This window comes from Podarcis gaigeae, assembly GCF_964106915.1.
Source record: "Podarcis gaigeae genome assembly, chromosome: 8".
Classification (NCBI taxonomy): Eukaryota; Metazoa; Chordata; class Lepidosauria; order Squamata; family Lacertidae; genus Podarcis; species Podarcis gaigeae.
Genome location: NC_139684.1, coordinates 65,447,876 through 65,465,332, shown reverse-complemented (window position 1 = coordinate 65,465,332; position 17,457 = coordinate 65,447,876). Strand labels below are relative to the sequence as shown.

Genomic DNA, 17,457 nt, shown 5'->3' with positions numbered 1-17,457 from the left:
TGTTGCAGTAGCTTGAGGGCGACGGAAATGGTTGTGCAGGTGGATCTCAACTCTTTTCTGCTTGTCCCTTCCAGGTGCAGTGACTCCAGTTAAGGACCAGGCTGTGTGTGGCTCCTGCTGGAGTTTCTCCAGCACTGGAGCCCTCGAAGGGGCTCTCTTCCTCAAGGTAAGAGCTCGCCTGTGTCTTACCAGGGAATTTCCTTTCAACTAATTTGGAAGGTGTTGGGGAACTCAGCGAATGGATGCTACACAGGTCCAAGCTGTTCACATTCCTGAGAAAAGTATTTACTCTATTATTTTCCCCAGCCACTCTGGGTGGCTAAAAACTTCCCGATACAGGGCTGCCTTCAGATGTCTCCTAAAAGTTGTGTAGTTCTTCATCTCCTTGACATCTGAATGGAGGACGTTCCACAGGGAGAGCTACCCAGCAGGTGTGTCATTTCTGCTTACCAGGAGACATGATGGGGAGGTTGGTGTGGTGCACAGGCATGCTGATGGAAATAATGCTGTGATTCTGCTGGTGCACTTACACTGCACTGAGCTCCCCACCACCTCCCTCCTGGTAAGCAGTGGCAACGTCTATTTTAATACTTCATTTAGTACATTTAATTTCCCTCTTCTATTCAGTAGGGGGAGCACAGAGCAGGGATACAAAAAGGCATCATTTTCCATTCCACATTGTAGCTATTGCATGCAGCTCTGCTTCCATTCTGCCGCAGTTCATCTTTCACCACAACTTCACCTCACTGTCCACTGAGGCAAAATTGCAAAGTTGGCTATATAAATTACACTGTCATTTCATTCTACCACTCTGTTTTTTTCAATGCTAAGGAAACACAATGCAAGGGGTCTTTTGGTGGTGGGGAGGGGGGGGGAGGAAGCTTAATTGATGCATAATCATTTGTGGACTGAAAGCACCAACAGTGAATGCCAATAATTTTTTCTGGATTGATTTTCATTCTGAACATGGGCCAAATTCCTTTGGAATTTTCCAACACCCCAGGTTAGTGGTCTCCAATCCAGATACAGGCCAGTGACAAAGCTGCTCAGCTTCAGCAAAGAAACACCCCTATTTTCCACATTATGAATGTAACTTTGCTTCAGCAGTAAAATATGCTATTAATGCTTCTTTTCAAAAGGGAATGTTCCATGTGTGCTATCCTGACATTTATGGTTTAGCACTGTGTGGCTAAGCAGGTACAGTGGTACCTGTTTTTGAACGTCTCTATTGACAAACATTTCAGAACTCGAACGCCATAAACCCAGAAATAAACGCTTCCGTTTTTTAACGTGCTTCGGAAGTCAAGTGGCTTCCACTGAGTGTATTCTCAATTTTCTCTGTTAAATTTGCAGACTGCCCTTTGTGCCTCAGTTTTCGGACGTTTCGGAACTTGAACGGTCTTCCAGAATAGATTACGTCTGAAAACCCAAGGTACCACTGTAACAGTTTCCTCTCAACCAAGACTGACATTTTGCTTCTCTTCTGTTTCCCCAGACTGGGCAGCTCATCCCTCTGTCTCAGCAAATCCTCATTGACTGCTCTTGGGGATTTGGGAACTATGCCTGTGACGGTGGCGAGGAGTTTCAGGCGTTCGAGTGGGTCCTGAAGCACGGCGGCATTGCCAGCACAGAGTCCTACGGCCCATACAAAGGCCAGGTGAGAGAAGTCAAACCAGAATTAGTTTTCTAATAAGCCATTTATTACACAACAGCTCCCAGGATTCTTTGGTGGAAGCTGTGACTGTTTCAAGTGGCGTCATAGTGCTTTGAATGTGAATATCCAAGAATCTTGAGAAGGAAAGTCTGCCAATCTCACAGGGTGAGATTATGCCCACTGACTCCATCCTTGGCTGCACGTTCATGTGAAAGAGGGGTGGGCATCTATACTGATGCTGTGCATTGGAGAGCATGTGTCCGGCAGGCACACTGGCGTCTGAAGACTTCGCCAGGAGGTGGAAACTCCAGCACTCCACACAAATGTGTTTCTTGAGCACGATAACATTTGTATGTGCAGCATCACTATGTACATCATATGTATGCCAGTCTTGACTGTGCATAGGGTGGCAGGCAATGAGGTAAGGCGGAGATATGCATGGGCATAGAAGGCTGTGGTTTGCACAGTGTGCTGTGAACTGGTTGCCCAGCAGCAGTGTCCCCAGCCCTCCAGCTAAACTGATCTAGCCCAGACTAGAGGGGCAGATCAGTGAAGACTCCAGACTGCACATGGAGAAAGAAATGTCTTCAGAAAGCTTTTAGAAACTCCTGGACAACAATGGTGGTTAATGAAATGATGAGTGAAATCTTGGGGTTTTCTTTTTGGGTTTCATCCCCACCTGGGTGATTCTTCTCTTTTTCAGAATGGCTACTGCCATAGCAACGACACTCAGCTTGTGGGCAAACTCAAAGGCTACGTCAATGTCACCTCCGGGAACCGTACTGCTCTGAAAGCTGCCATCTACAAGCATGGCCCCGTGTCTGTCAGCATCGACGCCTCCCACCGAAGCTTTTCCTTCTATTCCAACGGTGTCTACTACGAGCCCAAGTGTGGTGAGTCCCAGCCTATGAGATTGTGGCAGAAAACTGTAAATTAGGGCGGGGAATCTCTTCTAGCCTGCGGGCCACATTTTCTCTTGCTTGTGGGTAATCTTCCAGGGGCCGTAGGCTAGGGGTGAACAAAGCCAGAGGCAAAACAGGGTAGAGCAGTGGGTGTGAATCCTACCCTTATGCAGTAGGCTATATTCCCACCTGAACTACACCTCTCCATCCTGGCAAACGAGTCCTTGTCAAAGTTACACCCTCAAGGAGGAAGTGGAGCAGAGCTGGTGAGGAGTGTGGCTTGGTGTGGGGTAGCCTAGGGGGAGCCCCCGAGAGGCCCAGAGGGCTGCATTTGTCCCCTGGGCTCAAGGATCCCCACTACCTGCTGTAAATAAAGTTGCACTTCCTGCGATGCATCTCAAGAGCACTTGGCATAACCTGCACATCATCCCACATGGCTATTTGCGATACGGTAAACTCCTCCATGCTTTGTATGGTGAGATTGGATAGATAGATAGATAGATAAATTTATTGTCATTGTCCGTATATACACAGTATACACAACAACGAAAATCAAACACCTGAGACCGGATTCATATACACATTCGCACGTATCTCCAACACTCTCATCCTATGCAGACATAATCTATTAGAACATAACATAACATTGGAATATAACATAACATAACATAACATAACATAACATAACATAACATAACATAACAACATAACATAACATAACATAACATAACATAACATAACATAACATAACATAACATAACATAACATAACATAACATAACATAACATAACATAACATTGGAAGCTAATGCCTCCCCAGGTTATGGTCTGAAGGCATGTGAGGCTACTGAAACAAATGTCCCAGGTCTAGGTCTGGTCAGTGCTTGGATATGGGTGGTCACCTGGGTACCGCACATAAGACATCTTGGGTTCTATAATGGAAGAAATGCAAGGCAGTAGATAAATACATAGATGCTGATTTCCACTGCAACATCCTCTGTGCTATCTGCACAGACATCAGCCCTATGCAAATCGGAGCGAGGCCGTGGATATCTGGATGGTCACTTTGAAAACAGGATGCTAAACTAGATAGGCCTTGGCAAGGATCTCCTGTCCTCTTGATTGCTGTGGCAAGCTGGAGCACCACCCACATAGATCTAAAAGTTTCGGGTGCCTACCCACTCACTAAGAGATCTACTTGTGGGAAAGTTCTGCACCCTGCTGCTTTCAAAGGGGAGTTGAGGTCCAGCAATGCACATCAGCTGCAGCCAATAGGGCCAGTGGTTGAGGGTGACTGACGTTGTAGTTTAGCAGTGTTGGCAAGTCAATAGCCTCTTTACCTCTGAGGTAGAGGATGGTGTCACATGGCAGCCTGGCTGATGATAATCATCGCTTACAGAAAGTGTGTGCAATGGTTACTGCAAATCATCAGCTGGTTATAATTACGCCTTTTGGCAAGCACTGCCAAGACCTTTGCATATCTCATTCATCGTCCCGACCCAACCTAGGAGGGAGGTCATTATCACAATCCCATTTTGCATATGGTATTTGGGATGAGGAAGAATGCAAATGGGTCACTCAAGGTAACCCAGTAAGTAGCTTTCTCTCTTCCTGGTCCCACTCTTAGGGTCTGGATGCTTGTGGGTAATCCTGAGTTCTAATATGGTGAGAGGAAAATGATCTCCCTTTTCTGCAGGAGGCCATTGCACATGAGGAACTGAACTCTCAATCTTCAGCAGTACATTTGGGTGACAGCCATGCTCCTGTGCTCTTTTCCATTATCCCACTTGTTACAAAGCTTGATTCTTTTATTTTATTTTTAATCCATTTTTAGGAAACAAACGAGGCCAGCTGGATCATGCGGTCCTAGCTGTAGGTTACGGTGTCCTCCAAGGCGAACTCTACTGGCTTGTGAAGAACTCCTGGTCCACCTACTGGGGAAATGATGGCTACATCCTCATGTCTATGAAAGACAACAACTGTGGAGTTGCCACTGATGCCACGTTCCCGATCATGGCATAACCCGACCTTGCCTTGGGAAGCCCCTTCAGGGAATCTCAGATACTGTCCAAATATATATTTTGCTCTCAATCAGGACCACCACCCCACATACGCCCAAAACTCCTAAACATCCCTAACATATTTGTTTTTGAGTGCTGAAATCTTTAGCCACAGGGCTGGAAGAGTTTTGGGGTTGTTGTTGTTGTTGTTGTTGTATTTTTGTTGTTTAAAAAAAAGCCTAATCTCAACTATATTGGAAGCTATTTCATGAAGGCTTTTCCCCACCCTGAGAAGCAGGGTCTAAATACTACCCTGGAGAAATAAAACCACAAAGTCCAGTCTTCTTATAGGGGTCGCCCTGTTGGAACAAAAATAACTTCTGCACCTTCTTCCAATATTTTTGAGAGTCCTAATCCTCCTTGTGCTTGCTTCTTGAACAGGCCCTTCATCACCCAGTCTCTTCTTATCCTTCATGCCTCCAATTCCTTAAACCCACTACAGTCATACCTTGGAAGTCAAATGGAATCCGTTCCGGAAGTCTGTTCAACTTCCAAAATATTCGGAAACCAAAGCGCAGCTTCTGATTGGCTGCAGAAAGCTCCTGCAGCCAATCGGAAGCCCCGTTGGACATTTGGGTTCCGAAAATAGTCACTTCTGTGTTTGTGGTGTTCAGGAGCCAAAATGTTTGACTTGCAAGGCGTTCGGGATTCAAGGTACGACTGTAATAAGAATTATAGAAGCCGTTTTCTTGGGTGTTTGCTGTCCCCTCACCATGAACCCCTGTTTCCAAAGCTTTTACAAAAACCACTGTACAAACCGCAGCACAATGTATTACGGTGCCAGGCCTGGAAATTTGCAAGTGGGTGGGGAATTCCTTAAGGCCATGCACAAGCCAAGGAGCTATGTCCTTGTGGGCCTTAGGTCAGGGAGGTGGAACGTGTGCCCTTCCAGATGTTGCTAGACTACAACTCCCATCATCCCTGAGCAGCCACCATGCTTGCTGGAGCTGATGGGAGCTGTAGTCCCAATACTACCTGGAGCTCAGCAGCTCCTCATCCCCACTTCCTGGAGTGCAGGATTCTTTTTACATGAAAGGTGATATACAGCAGTTGTAGAAGGATGGGTGATCAACTATGGCTTTGTCAAAGCCCCATTCTCAGGTGTTCCCTCCTCTTCTGCATCAGTTGCTATGGCTCTTCCCAAGTGAGCCAATTAAAAATATGTACATACCATGTGTCCTTGTCTGTCTTATTACTTCTCACAATGCACTTGGCACAGCGTTGAAGCAACATCAGGAAGACCAAGCCAGTGAATAAAGGGGGGGAGGTTGGAGTTTCACTTCCTGAAACTGGAGCTTACATCTCCTCTAGCTTGAGGAGTTGTGGGAGATTCTTATTCCCTCAGGTTTATAGTCTGAAATACGTGACACCCAAAGAAAAAGGGATAGGGAGGGAGAGAGAAAAACAGCAAGTGCAGTTGCCAGCTCTTAAGGTTACAGTTCTTCTAATGGCAGCTGATCTCTCAGCAGAAACAATGGGAAAACTCCTGCTCTGCTCTGCTCTGCAGCCTGACAGCATGAAAAGCCAGGGACCAAAACACAGAAGGCCCTGTCTGTGCTGTACAGTCAAAGCAGTTTCATACCAATTTAAACAGTGGTTTAACAGTTCGTCTTCCTAGGGAATTCTGGGAATTGTAGCTCTGTGAGGGGAATAGGGGCCTCCTAATAGCACCCTTCACAAGCTACAGTTCCCAGGATGCTTTGGGGGAAAAGTTATGATGGATAGTGCTTTAAACATGAGGAAAAGGGAACTCAGGTGTATGTATATACTTGCCTGCTCAGACAAAAAAAAAATGCCATGATGGCACATTGCCCCTAAGCCTCATGCACACAATTATGTCATAGAGCATGGTTATTAAAAGGGATTCTGTGCTGGTGGAGTTTATTAAGCATTAAGCTGGCCACTCGACACACCAGTTATTAGTGCTGGGAATAACTGCGTGGAAAGTGTTACCATGATCAAAGGCACGCATAATTTTGGTGGCAAATGCTTACTCCAGCCACAGGCCTTCATTAGCCGTCCCTGCCTGGAGCCATTTCGGTGGTTTCGGCAGGGCAGCAAAGGCCTAATCTGGCTTTAAGAGCTACTCTCGCCCTATAGCTAGCCCTGAGAAAGATTAGTTCTGTGAGGGTGTCAGGTTTTAGGGATCTCTCAACACCCTCAGAGGACTGTAATTCATGAGGTGGGGGCTATGAAATCCTATGTAACACTTTTCATAGACCACTTTTCCTCAAAGGAGTTCAAGGTGGCATGTGTGGTTCTTCCCTGCTCTCCATTTTGATCCTCACAAGAACCTTGTGAGGTAGGTTAGGTTGAGTGGCAGTGACTGGCCCAAGATCATACAGTGAGTTTTATGACTGAGTGGGGATTGAACCCCTTTATGGCAGTATTCCGACCCCTCCCCCCAACCACAAACCCATTGTAAAGGAAAGGCCCTGTATTCGACACCGTTTTAAAGATAAAGGACCATTAAGGGAGAACAAGAGCATTTTTTGGAAATTCCCCATCAGCTGTTTTTATTTATTTGGTTGATTGCACTTTACGCAAAATACCTCGAAGCGATTTCACAGATCAAACAATTAAAAGCAATCTCATATATAAAAACAACTTCAAATGCAGTGCAGATATCTGCTGACAACAGTGTTAGAAACTCAGATATATAAGCTAGGTGCCAAATGGCTCCTTAAACCAGGGTTACAGCTGCCAAAGTGGAATGGCTAGTTGCCATTTTGGGGCCAAATGTATTTTTCAATATAACTTCTTGGTTCCTGAAATTCATTCTGATTGTGAAGATAAAATATAATGGGGAGAATTCTACATGGTGCGTTGCTAGTGTTTCAAAACAGTCAAGATCCAGGGATCCCCAGGCATGCGCCTCCAGATGGTGGAGACATCAGGTGCCATCCTGGCAGCCGGGCATCTTCACTTGGTCACAAGTGGCCGATAGCCAGGTGCAAAATGCAAATTTCGAATGCTGCTGAGGAGGCACACAGGGCATCTGGTCACTGCGTTACTCTGATAAAATGTTATTTCTATTACAAATTTAATAAGATTTCATATAAATTTCATATAAACCAGCATTTGAAAAAAAATTATGTAAGTCTGTGCCCCCTTTTTTGTCGTCTTTTTGATATGCACTTCTCTTTTCACCCTAACCAGGCAAACTGGTGAATTCTGGACTCACCTAGTGTGGTGGTTGTGGGAACACAGCCAGCAGTTGCTAAGCAACTACAGTATAAGGAAAGCATCTGAAACACCCAACACTTCTCTGGGCAAAAATGAAAAGAGTGCTCTGGCATAGAGCTTTAAACTGTAGGGTGTGCCTGGAAAGCGTGGAGGAAAGGTAGGTATAGCTAAACCCCGGATCTTTACTGCTGAATCAGAGCAAACGTCAGTAGGGGTTTTCCACACACTGACATTTGCTCTGGTTCAGCCTTACTCTAGAACAAAAAAAAAAATGGATTAGCTGCATTTTAAAGTGCTCCTTGAAAGCCCTACCCCTCTTCCCATGTGAATTGAGAGAGGAATAGGCCATGGATAGTCGTTGATGCTCTCTGGACATGTTCAGAGGCACTGTCGTTATTACTTCACATGGGCTGGTTGATGCATTCCATTCCCTGGCATTCCTGGGACCTGGCAATGCTCCATGGCAGGGGTAAGCAACCTCCTCCTCCCCACCCCTGGAAGGGTTGCATTCCATCTGTAATAATCTTGCACATGCCACTCCACACACCCCTATTGCCCATTTCTGTCTCTCTGGAGGGGGGGGCGTGTTATGGTGATGAGTGACCTTAACTTTTTTTTTTCCTCTCCCTGCCACCCGCATGAAATTAGATCTAGGGCTCCACGGGATCCTGGAGCACAGATTGCCCACCTGGTTCTTTGCCACGGTGGGGCCAAAAGAGAGAGAGCTCAGCCAGAATAGATTCCCCATCTTGCCCTCTTGCGTGTTATGTAAGCAACAGAAATTCCCTGGGGCATCTCTGCCAGCCAGTACAGGCCTCATGTCATCCTTTAGCTACCTAAACCAAGGCCAGGCACCTGGAAATACAGTACTCTAGCTGTGCCTGCATGGAAGGAACAATATTGTCCTTCTGAGTCTTCATGGGAACTTGCACCTGAGACGAGGAAGAGAGATTGCCTAAAGCCTTGGTAAAAGCTGGCTGTGAAATCGCTTCTGCGCTCAGCACTTTTTAAATGTTGCCAGGCAGGCAGGAACCCAGGGACACAGAGCAAGGGGTGGATTGGGGCTCCTGGCACACAGCAGACAATGGCAAAGCTGCCCAACATGGAGACTGTGCAAGATTGCAGCCTTTCCTCATCCCAGAGGATCAGGGCAGGGGTGGGTCGGCTATGGAACTAATGAAGCTTAAGCTCCAGGGCTCCTAATCCTGGACAGGCCTCAGAAGTTGACTTTGTTTCAAATTTTTGGGTCACATGACTCAATTATAATTTTAAAAAATAACTGCAGCATTCCTAAAAGCGTATGGTCTGCCTTGCAGAATGAATCTCTGGCAACATGCCTTCCCATTGGCCACATTGGGCGGATCCCTGACCAAGAGCTCTTGAAGCTGTCCAGTTGTGTAGCTGAAGAAATAGCAGCCAAGAGAATGGTTATTCACAAAAGCTCAGAAAACAACTTTTTGGACATCAGAACAGCCTTCAGACAGGCTTCAGAGGTGCATATATTAAACAGTCTACATTTGTCAGGAAAGGTCAAGGAGCACTGGATTTCACTGAAATTCAGAGGCAAACCACACACCCTCTGGGTGGGAAAACAATTATTTTGAAGACTAGAATGGTATGCTGTTGCCACCTAGTGATCAAATCTGTGTATAGCACCTCTGTAGCCCAGCAGAAGGAATGGAAAATGTGTGTAGTTTGTCGCATTGAACTTCTCCGCTGGCAAAAGACATGTAGGGCAGTGGGGGAATGGGTATTGCCAGATGCATGTGCTGTGCATGGGATTTGAACGAGAACTATACCAGCTCCAGAGTAGAAAGCTGGAATGTATAGCACAAAGTGAGGAAAGCACCATTTCCCCATCTGGATGACTAGGTCTCTGGCAGATCCATTCTGTTTTGTTTTCAAAGGAAGGGCTCATCCACACTTCTGCTTGTCCTGTGCCTTGAAAGCATGGGTCCAAACAGTTTTGCCTTTGCCCCACTGCTTTCCCCTGGAAAACCTGCTCTTTAGCACTAAATCGGAACAAATGGCAATCCACGGAAAACCAGATTGCTGTTTGTTCCAGTTTAGTGCTAAAGAGTGGGAAGAAGTGGAGGGGGAAACAGAGGTGTGGATAAGTCCTAAGTTTCTTTTTGCAAAACATATTTGTATGTAATTTTTCACTCTTACATGCTGTCAGGACTGCCTCTAGGTCCCAGCTCACAGAGGACCAACGCCCAGTGGATGTTATATACAAAAGTCTTTATTAAAGTTTAGTTTCCATTTCCAAGCTCTGGGCGCGCAGACCCACGTCTCGACGCTAGACCGGCTAAGTCCCCTCTGACTCACTGCTCCACCCACACCAGTTTAAGATTCTAGCCCGGCTCCACCTCCTACGCTGTTCTTTCCTTCGCTGGGTCTTTCTGCCCTCTGGGGTTCCCTCCTTCCTGGACTCCTCTGACGCTGAGCCTCCTGAGTCTTGCCCCTCCCTCCGGCGGGCTTTAGGACCTGGCTCCCTTTCCGGGCTCCCTGCTGTGCTGCGCTCCTGTACATTTGAACTTGGCGCGCGCGCCCAGCCGGTGACTTTCCTTCTGACCGTTTCCCCGCTTCCTGATGTGGGCGTTGCCAAACCTGACTCCTCTCCTCCCTCTGGTGGTGAGGACACTGGTCCCGACTCCTGGGACTCCCCCTCCCCACTGCGCTCTGGTGGAGAAGCTGGTCCTGATTTCCAGCTGCTGCTCAGGGACTCCCCGCTAGCCCCTTCCTCCTGGGGCTTCCCCCCTGGAGCCCCCTTCGCTCTGGCCACCGGCGCTCCCTTCTGTGAGTCCTCCGATTCGCTAGAGAGGCTTGTGGAATAACTCTGGCCACTGTCACTGCCTGCGCCCCCCTCGTACTCCTCCTCCTCACTCTCCATTTGCTCCCCCTCCTGTGTCTCTCCTTCTGAACCCCTGACACATGCGTTTATATGCACCCTTTACCCTAGCATATGCATTTCTCTGAAAACTGCAGTACATGAATTTCAACTGCAGTGTGAATTCCAAAGGGGCGGGTGGGTTTCGGCTCTTGTAGTCTTTCAAAAAAAGACTACAATTCACAATTCACTATGCATGGATTGAAATGCAAACTGAATTGAATTTTCCCCCCTTCTCTGACAGAACTCCAAATACCGAGTGGGCAGCCCACCTGTCAAATTTGGCCTGCAAGGCATAGGGAAGACTGGCCCTATGAGTTTCCCCACTGCTGCACTACAGAACGGTCCCCCTATCACTGCTCCTTTAAGGTCTGTGGTGTTTGTTAGTCCTTCAGCCACAAGACAAGGGCAGCCCAGTTGAGTGCACCGTCCCTCGAGAGCTATGTTCATAATAGCTCCCCTTCCCTTGTAAGGCTGTAGAAAACCTACTCTCAGAAAAAAGGCCAAAGCAGAGTACAGCAGAGCAAGTGGCTTGATAGAATGAAGGATGACCTTAATCTCCATCTCCTTGGTGTCAGCCGGGGTCATTGCATAGCTCTGTTCCCTCACCAGGTGTGGTCAAATACAGAGGAAGGGAGCATAGCCAGGCTTTCTTGCTTATGGGTAGCAGCAGAACAGGAGCAGGCAATGTTTTCCAGCCAGAGGCCCACACTCCCTTGCATGTACCACCCAGCACATCCACACACACTTCCACTCACACACTTCTACAAACACATACATAAGAACCATGGGCAACAAGTGGAAGCAGTTGGAAACCGCCTTCAATTTTAACCTGAAGATTGCCACCTGTCCAGTTTTAATTTTAATTTGTTTGAATTAATTGTGGGACATATCTTAATTTATTGATTGCTTCTTTTTATGCATTGTCTTACTTGTACGAAGTTAGCCGCTCTGAGCCCGGCTTTGGCCGGGGAGGGCGGGATATAAATAAAATTTATTATTATTATTATTATTATTATTATTATTATTATTATTATTGCCAAGGGGGAGCAGGGGGGCAGCGTCTCTCCCCCACCCAAGTAAAACAATAGAAATACTTAACAAACTGACCAATCACGTCAGTTCTTCCCCCTAACAAAAGTCTTACCCCCTCTTACAAAAATCCTGGCATCGCCCATGATAAGAACATAAGAAGAGCCTGCTGGATCAGTCCCATGGCTTATCCAGACCAGCATCTTGTTCTCACATTGGCCAACCAGATGTCTGTGGGGAAACACGCAAGCAGGATTGGACCACAAACGCACTCTCCCCTGCTGTGGTTCCCAGGAACTGGAATTGGAATAACCATCATGGCTGGTAGCCTCTGATAGCCCTCTCCTCCATAATGCTGATTCCAAGCTCACTTCAGGTCCCTGAATGACGTCTCCCTGCAGTTTCAAATAAAAGTTTAAAAGCATGATAGACAAGATTGAAACCTGTGGGATCCCCTAGAGGAGAGGGTTGGACATGGAATACTATTGCAGTACAGTGGTACCTTGCAGTAGCACCTTAAAGACCAACTAAGTTAGTTCTTGGTATGAGCTTTCGTGTGCATGCACACTTCTTCAGATACTTCTTCAGATTCTTCAGTGTATCTGAAGAAGTGTGCATGCACACGAAAGCTCATACCAAGAACTAACTTAGTTGGTCTTTAAGGTGCTACTGGAAGGAATTTTTTTTGTTTTGACTATGGCAGACCAACACGGCTACCTATCTGTAAGTGGTACCTTGGTTTGCGAACTTAATCCATTCCGGAAGTCCGTTCTTAAACCAAAGTGTTCTTAAACCAAGGCACACTTTCCCATAGCAGCAGGGGACTCAATTTACAAATGGAACACACTCAACAGGAAGCGAAACATGTTCTGCTTCCAAGGCAAAGTTCACAAACCAAAACACCCATTCCAGGTTTGCAGCATTCTTTATCCAAGTTGTTCATAAACTAAGCTGTTCTTAAACCAAGGTACCACTGTAAATACATGAAGCTTATTCACTGGGTAGCTCTGAGTGAGAGGATTAACTTAGTTTACAAGCACTGTTCAATCAAACCAGTGCTGTGCTGTGCTGCTCTGCTTTTTACACTTGGGGGGGGGGTTACGAATAGCAATTTTACCACCTTTTTCGAGCACCCATCCTACACCCAAGAGGCACACAGGGAGAGTTTTCCTGTTCAAAACCTGCTTTGTCTCCTCCCCAGGGCCAGCCTGACCAAGACATTTTGCCACTGGAGATGAACAGAAAATGGCACCCACAAGAATCATAGTTTATTAAGGGTGTGTGTGTGTGTGTGTGTGTGTGTGTGTGTGTGTAAGTGTAAAACACAGGGAAAAGTCACACCCCTCCTTTGCCTTCTGCCTCCTATGCAGCCCCACCAGAAACAGGTGGTGTCAGGAGCTGTGGTGGCAGCAGGCAAACCCATTGTCCAGCTCTGGGTAGAGACAATGCTAAGGGCTAGCACAGGCAAGCCAGTGGCTGAGGATGGCAGGAGGGGTGGCGGCTGGGGCCTGTGTACCCCATCTGTGCCTCCTCCACCCTGTGGTAGCCTCCGTGGCAAAGCCATGGCCGCAGCAACTGGGGGTGCCGTCAGACCTAAGGCCTGCCCATGCGGGTGGCAGCAAGATCCTTGCTGTGCTACCCCCGAAGTTCCTTCAGAAATGGGTGACAATGTGCTGCAAAGCAAATTCAGCAAGGGAAACCGGAATTCAAGAAAATATTTATCCCTCCACTCCATATGGGGCATATCTCAGAATGAGAGGAACTGAAAAATGTTTACATAGCTTGCAGATAATATCTGTTCTCCAGCCCACGTACAGCTCATCCCCCAGACAATGCAATGCTGGAATGATGTTATTATGGCTATGAGATAAGGCCTTGTCGGTGCCTACAGTTTTAGGGTGACGTAAGCTTCGCTTTTGGCCCAGTGTGACTTCATTCCATTATTTGACCTTCACGGACACTTCTGAACGTTCTCTTCTTTTCCGCTGACAGCTGCGCTTGATGCATCTGAGCAAAATAAAGGTAAAATGCAAAGTTTGCAGCAGTATTTGTCCCTTCCAGAGACTGACTAACTATCACTTGAGGCATGGTGCCAGGAAAGAAAGCTTAGAGCTCTAGTAACTTGTTTTATTTGTTCTAATTCACTATTACATTTGTGAGTTGCTCTACATACACAAAATGTGTCAAAACCATTTAACAAGATAAACAAGAGAACTTAAAGACCACCTTCATCTCTACACACCCTCTTGGATGTGGAGACCAGCAGAGGGGGCCCTCTTGGTAGTTCCTATGCCCTCAGAGGTTGTAGGGTTGGTGGCTTAGGAGAGGGTCTTCCTGGTAGAGGCCCCTAAGTTGTGGAACTTCCGCCCCACTGAGGTACATCTGGCTCCTTCGTCATACAGCTGCTGGTGAATGCTGAAAATGCATCTCTTTACTCTGGCTTGAGACGCTTGAGGTGTTTATTCTTCCCAAACTTTTCATCCAAAATCCACCATTGTGTTTTAATATGTTACGGTTTTAATTTTTTTGATTTTTTAATAATAAGGCTAATCATGATACAGGATTTGCTTATTTCATTTTTTTATATTTATGAGCTGGGTAAAATTTAATCTGTTTTAATTTTGAAATTATGATATATATATTTTTAAAGTATTCAAAATGGCTTGGTTTTTTTAAAAAAGAAAACATCAAGTAACTCTTGACCAAACAAGGCAAATTGTCCTGAGTGCATAACAAAACATTATGCGCTAATACAGAATCTGGTTCAAAGGACTGGCTTTGCTGTTTGTGTTATGACTTCCAAAAGAACATGCTGACACAAGGAAGGAGGAGGACAGATTGCTTTCTGACCTTGGGTAAGAAACCAGCTAGATTTTGAGCAAGATGAATGAGACGCGTCGACATAGGAATGAAAGCTCATTATATTATATTTTCTTGTGTTGCTACTTAAGAATGCAGAAGATCCCTGCTGGATCAGGTGAAGGTTCTATCTGGGGTTAGGAAGCTATGGCCCTCCAGATACTGTTGGACCCCCAACTCCCATCAGCCTCCGCTAGCATGGCCAAGGGCTGGGCCTGATAGGAACTAGAGTCCAACAATATCTAGAGAGTCACAGTTCCCCCAACCCTGACTTTATGATAGTGGGGGTGTAAGATAAGCCATTTTTGGCTTACAACAGGGAGACAGAGGCTCCTGGTAAGCCCATGAGCAGGTATTCATTTGTCCAATTCCTGTTTAAGGCCATCTAATAAAAAGGCCATCACTACATCACTACAAGTTCCACAAGTTAGCAATGTGCTGTGTGAAGTTCTTACTTCTCTCTGCCCTGAATCTACTGCCCATTGGCTGTTATGTTCTGATATGTTCTGTTCTGCTATGGCAGCAGAATAATTTCTCTCTCCCGATATTATTTTAGAAACCTCTATTTTAGATTGCCATATTTCAAAAAGTGAAAATCTGGACACAACCCTAATACACACACACAGGTCATCTTCTTCTTCTTTTTTAGGTTAAAAAGCCCTCAACTCTTGAGCATTCCAGTTGCTTTTCTTCCCAGCACTTTCCTAACTGTCTATTGTCCTTTTTGAGATAGGGTGACCAGATCTTCACATTGCATCCCAAATGTGGCCCAACCAATGACTGGATGACTTACAGTCATCAGGAATCACGGACTCACCTTTTTAATTTCTGTCCATTTCCTGATGACCCCTAGGATAGAAGTTGGCGTTTTCATGCAGCTGCACATTAGATTTTTTATAATAAACATAGTCCACCATGTTCTGCAGCTATCAAATGTTGAGCATCAGTTGAGAAGAGTGGAAAGTGAGAATGGAACACCCTGATTCAGCCTCTTATGGTCTATGCCACAGGCCAGGGGTGAGGAACCTCAAGCCTGGGAGCCAAATGCAGCCCTCCAGTTCTCTCTATCTGGTCCTTGAGACTTTCCCTAGGCCACACACCCTTTCTCTAGGCCACACCCATCACCAGCCCTACTTCACACCCTCCATGAATGATTTTGCCTGGCTGAAATTGATTGATTGCATTTATATCCCACCTTTTCTCCAATGAGTTCAAGGCGGTGTCCATACTTGCCCTCCTCATTTATTCCCCCAAACCACCCCGTGATGTGGGCTAGGCTGAGAGGCTGTGACTGGCCCAAGGTCATCTAGGGAGCTTCATGGCTGAGTGGGGAGCTGAATCCTGGTCTCCCAGGTCCTAGTCCAATGCTCTAACTATGATGTATCCATGGTGTATCATGCCTCTCAGTTGCCCGGATGGAGGACAGAGGTGGAATCTACACACATATAAAAATGTGAAAATGCTTTAAAAAAAAATGTTCTGAAAAGTATATTGAATCTCCCATAGCTCACCATCGCCATCTAGTGTCACATTTGTATAATGCAATTTACATCACACTTAAAGCATTTTATTTGCAGCTGTGTAGCTGAGTCCAGACAGAAGCATGTGGGTGTAGAAATTAGCCTATAGTACAAAGCTTAGATATACGGCTGTTCCTTTACCTCTTTTTCCTTCTGGCCCTGCCAACCAGATATGCAGCCCTCAGAATCCAGACAGGAGTGCAGACCTTGGTCTGAAAAAGCGCGCCCCCCCCTCCAGTCCCCTACGATAGGGGGTCACAATCCACCATTGAAATGAATGGGGCTTCTGCATGACGCAGCTCAGATTTATTTCCAGGCGGCCTGACTGGTGATGCTCTTTGTGTGACAGACCTACGAGTGCACATCACAGCCCTCAAGCTACTCTGGGAAGCAGCTGCCTTACCCAGGAGAGTCAATGAATGAGCCGGACTACGGCATACAATAATAAAAAATAGGCACATGTATCTTGGGATCCAGTTTTGAGTCGCCCCTGTACCAAAAAAGCTTCTTTACTCTTGATGTCAAGTTAACATGGAGGCTCCATACCAAAGCTTTCACATTTGGGCCCGTTTTAATGTTGCAATCTTATGAGTCAGAGTATTTCTGATTACGGCCTGTGACCAAAACTTAAGATAGATAAAGGTAAAGGGACCCCTGACCATTAGGTCCAGTCATGGCCGACTCCGGAGTTGTGGAGCTCATCTCGCTTTATTGGCCGAGGGAGCCGGTGTACAGCTTCCGGGTCATGTGGCCAGCATGACTAAGCCGCTTCTGGCGAACCAGAGCAGTGCACGGAAACACCATTTACCTTCCTGCCGGAGTGGTACCTATTTATCTACTTGCACTTTGACGTGCTTTCAAACTGCTAGGTTGGCAGGAGCAGGAACCAAGCAACAGGAGCTCACCTCATCGAGGGGTTTCGAACCACCGACCTTCTGATTGACAAGTCCTAGGCTCTGTGGTTTAACCCACAGCGCCACAGGGCCTAAATGGAGTGATGCTTTCCATACCAAATTCATCTGCCTGGTATAGATTGCTGATGCCCGCCTACCAGACTGAGCTATGGAGACCACCTCTCCTTCTCCATGCTGTTGAAAGAAGTTCAAGGGCTTTGGACTCATATCCTACCGCATGTCATCCTAGCTCCGGCCTCCAGATAAATTGCTTTGGCCACCATCCACCATCACATCAAACAAGCCACAGCCTAGCAGCCTGATTTGCCATTTCCTTATTGGGAGCTGTATAAATAGCCAATAGGAAGTGGTGCTTTCTGCAGTGCCATTCAGAAATTCTCCAGGGTTTCTCACCTCACCCTTTGGGAGGGCCAGGCTTCAACTATTGGCTAATTGGCTGCT

The 17,457-nt window shown here is 46.5% G+C and overlaps 1 protein-coding gene and 1 long non-coding RNA gene across 2 annotated transcripts in view; one reads left to right on the top strand and one right to left on the bottom strand.

The window, feature by feature from the left end:
• The window catches only part of LOC310849898 (digestive cysteine proteinase 1-like), a 33,451-nt gene extending 27,663 nt beyond the window's left edge, over nt 1-5,788 (top strand). Inside the window, exons 8-11 of the mRNA XM_083750845.1 lie at nt 75-166; nt 1,496-1,657; nt 2,358-2,547; nt 4,390-5,788. Coding sequence (XP_083606971.1) covers nt 75-166; nt 1,496-1,657; nt 2,358-2,547; nt 4,390-4,577 — 632 coding nt within the window. The 3' untranslated portion in view covers nt 4,578-5,788. The remainder of the gene's footprint in view (nt 1-74; nt 167-1,495; nt 1,658-2,357; nt 2,548-4,389) is intronic.
• Nucleotides 2,554-6,863, bottom strand: LOC310849999. Its single transcript, XR_014567184.1, has 3 exons — nt 5,787-6,863; nt 3,338-3,487; nt 2,554-3,022 (listed from the first exon to the last, which is right to left on the bottom strand). It is a non-coding gene; the product is annotated as an uncharacterized lncRNA (long non-coding RNA).
• Between the last annotated feature and the right edge of the window lie 10,594 nt (nt 6,864-17,457).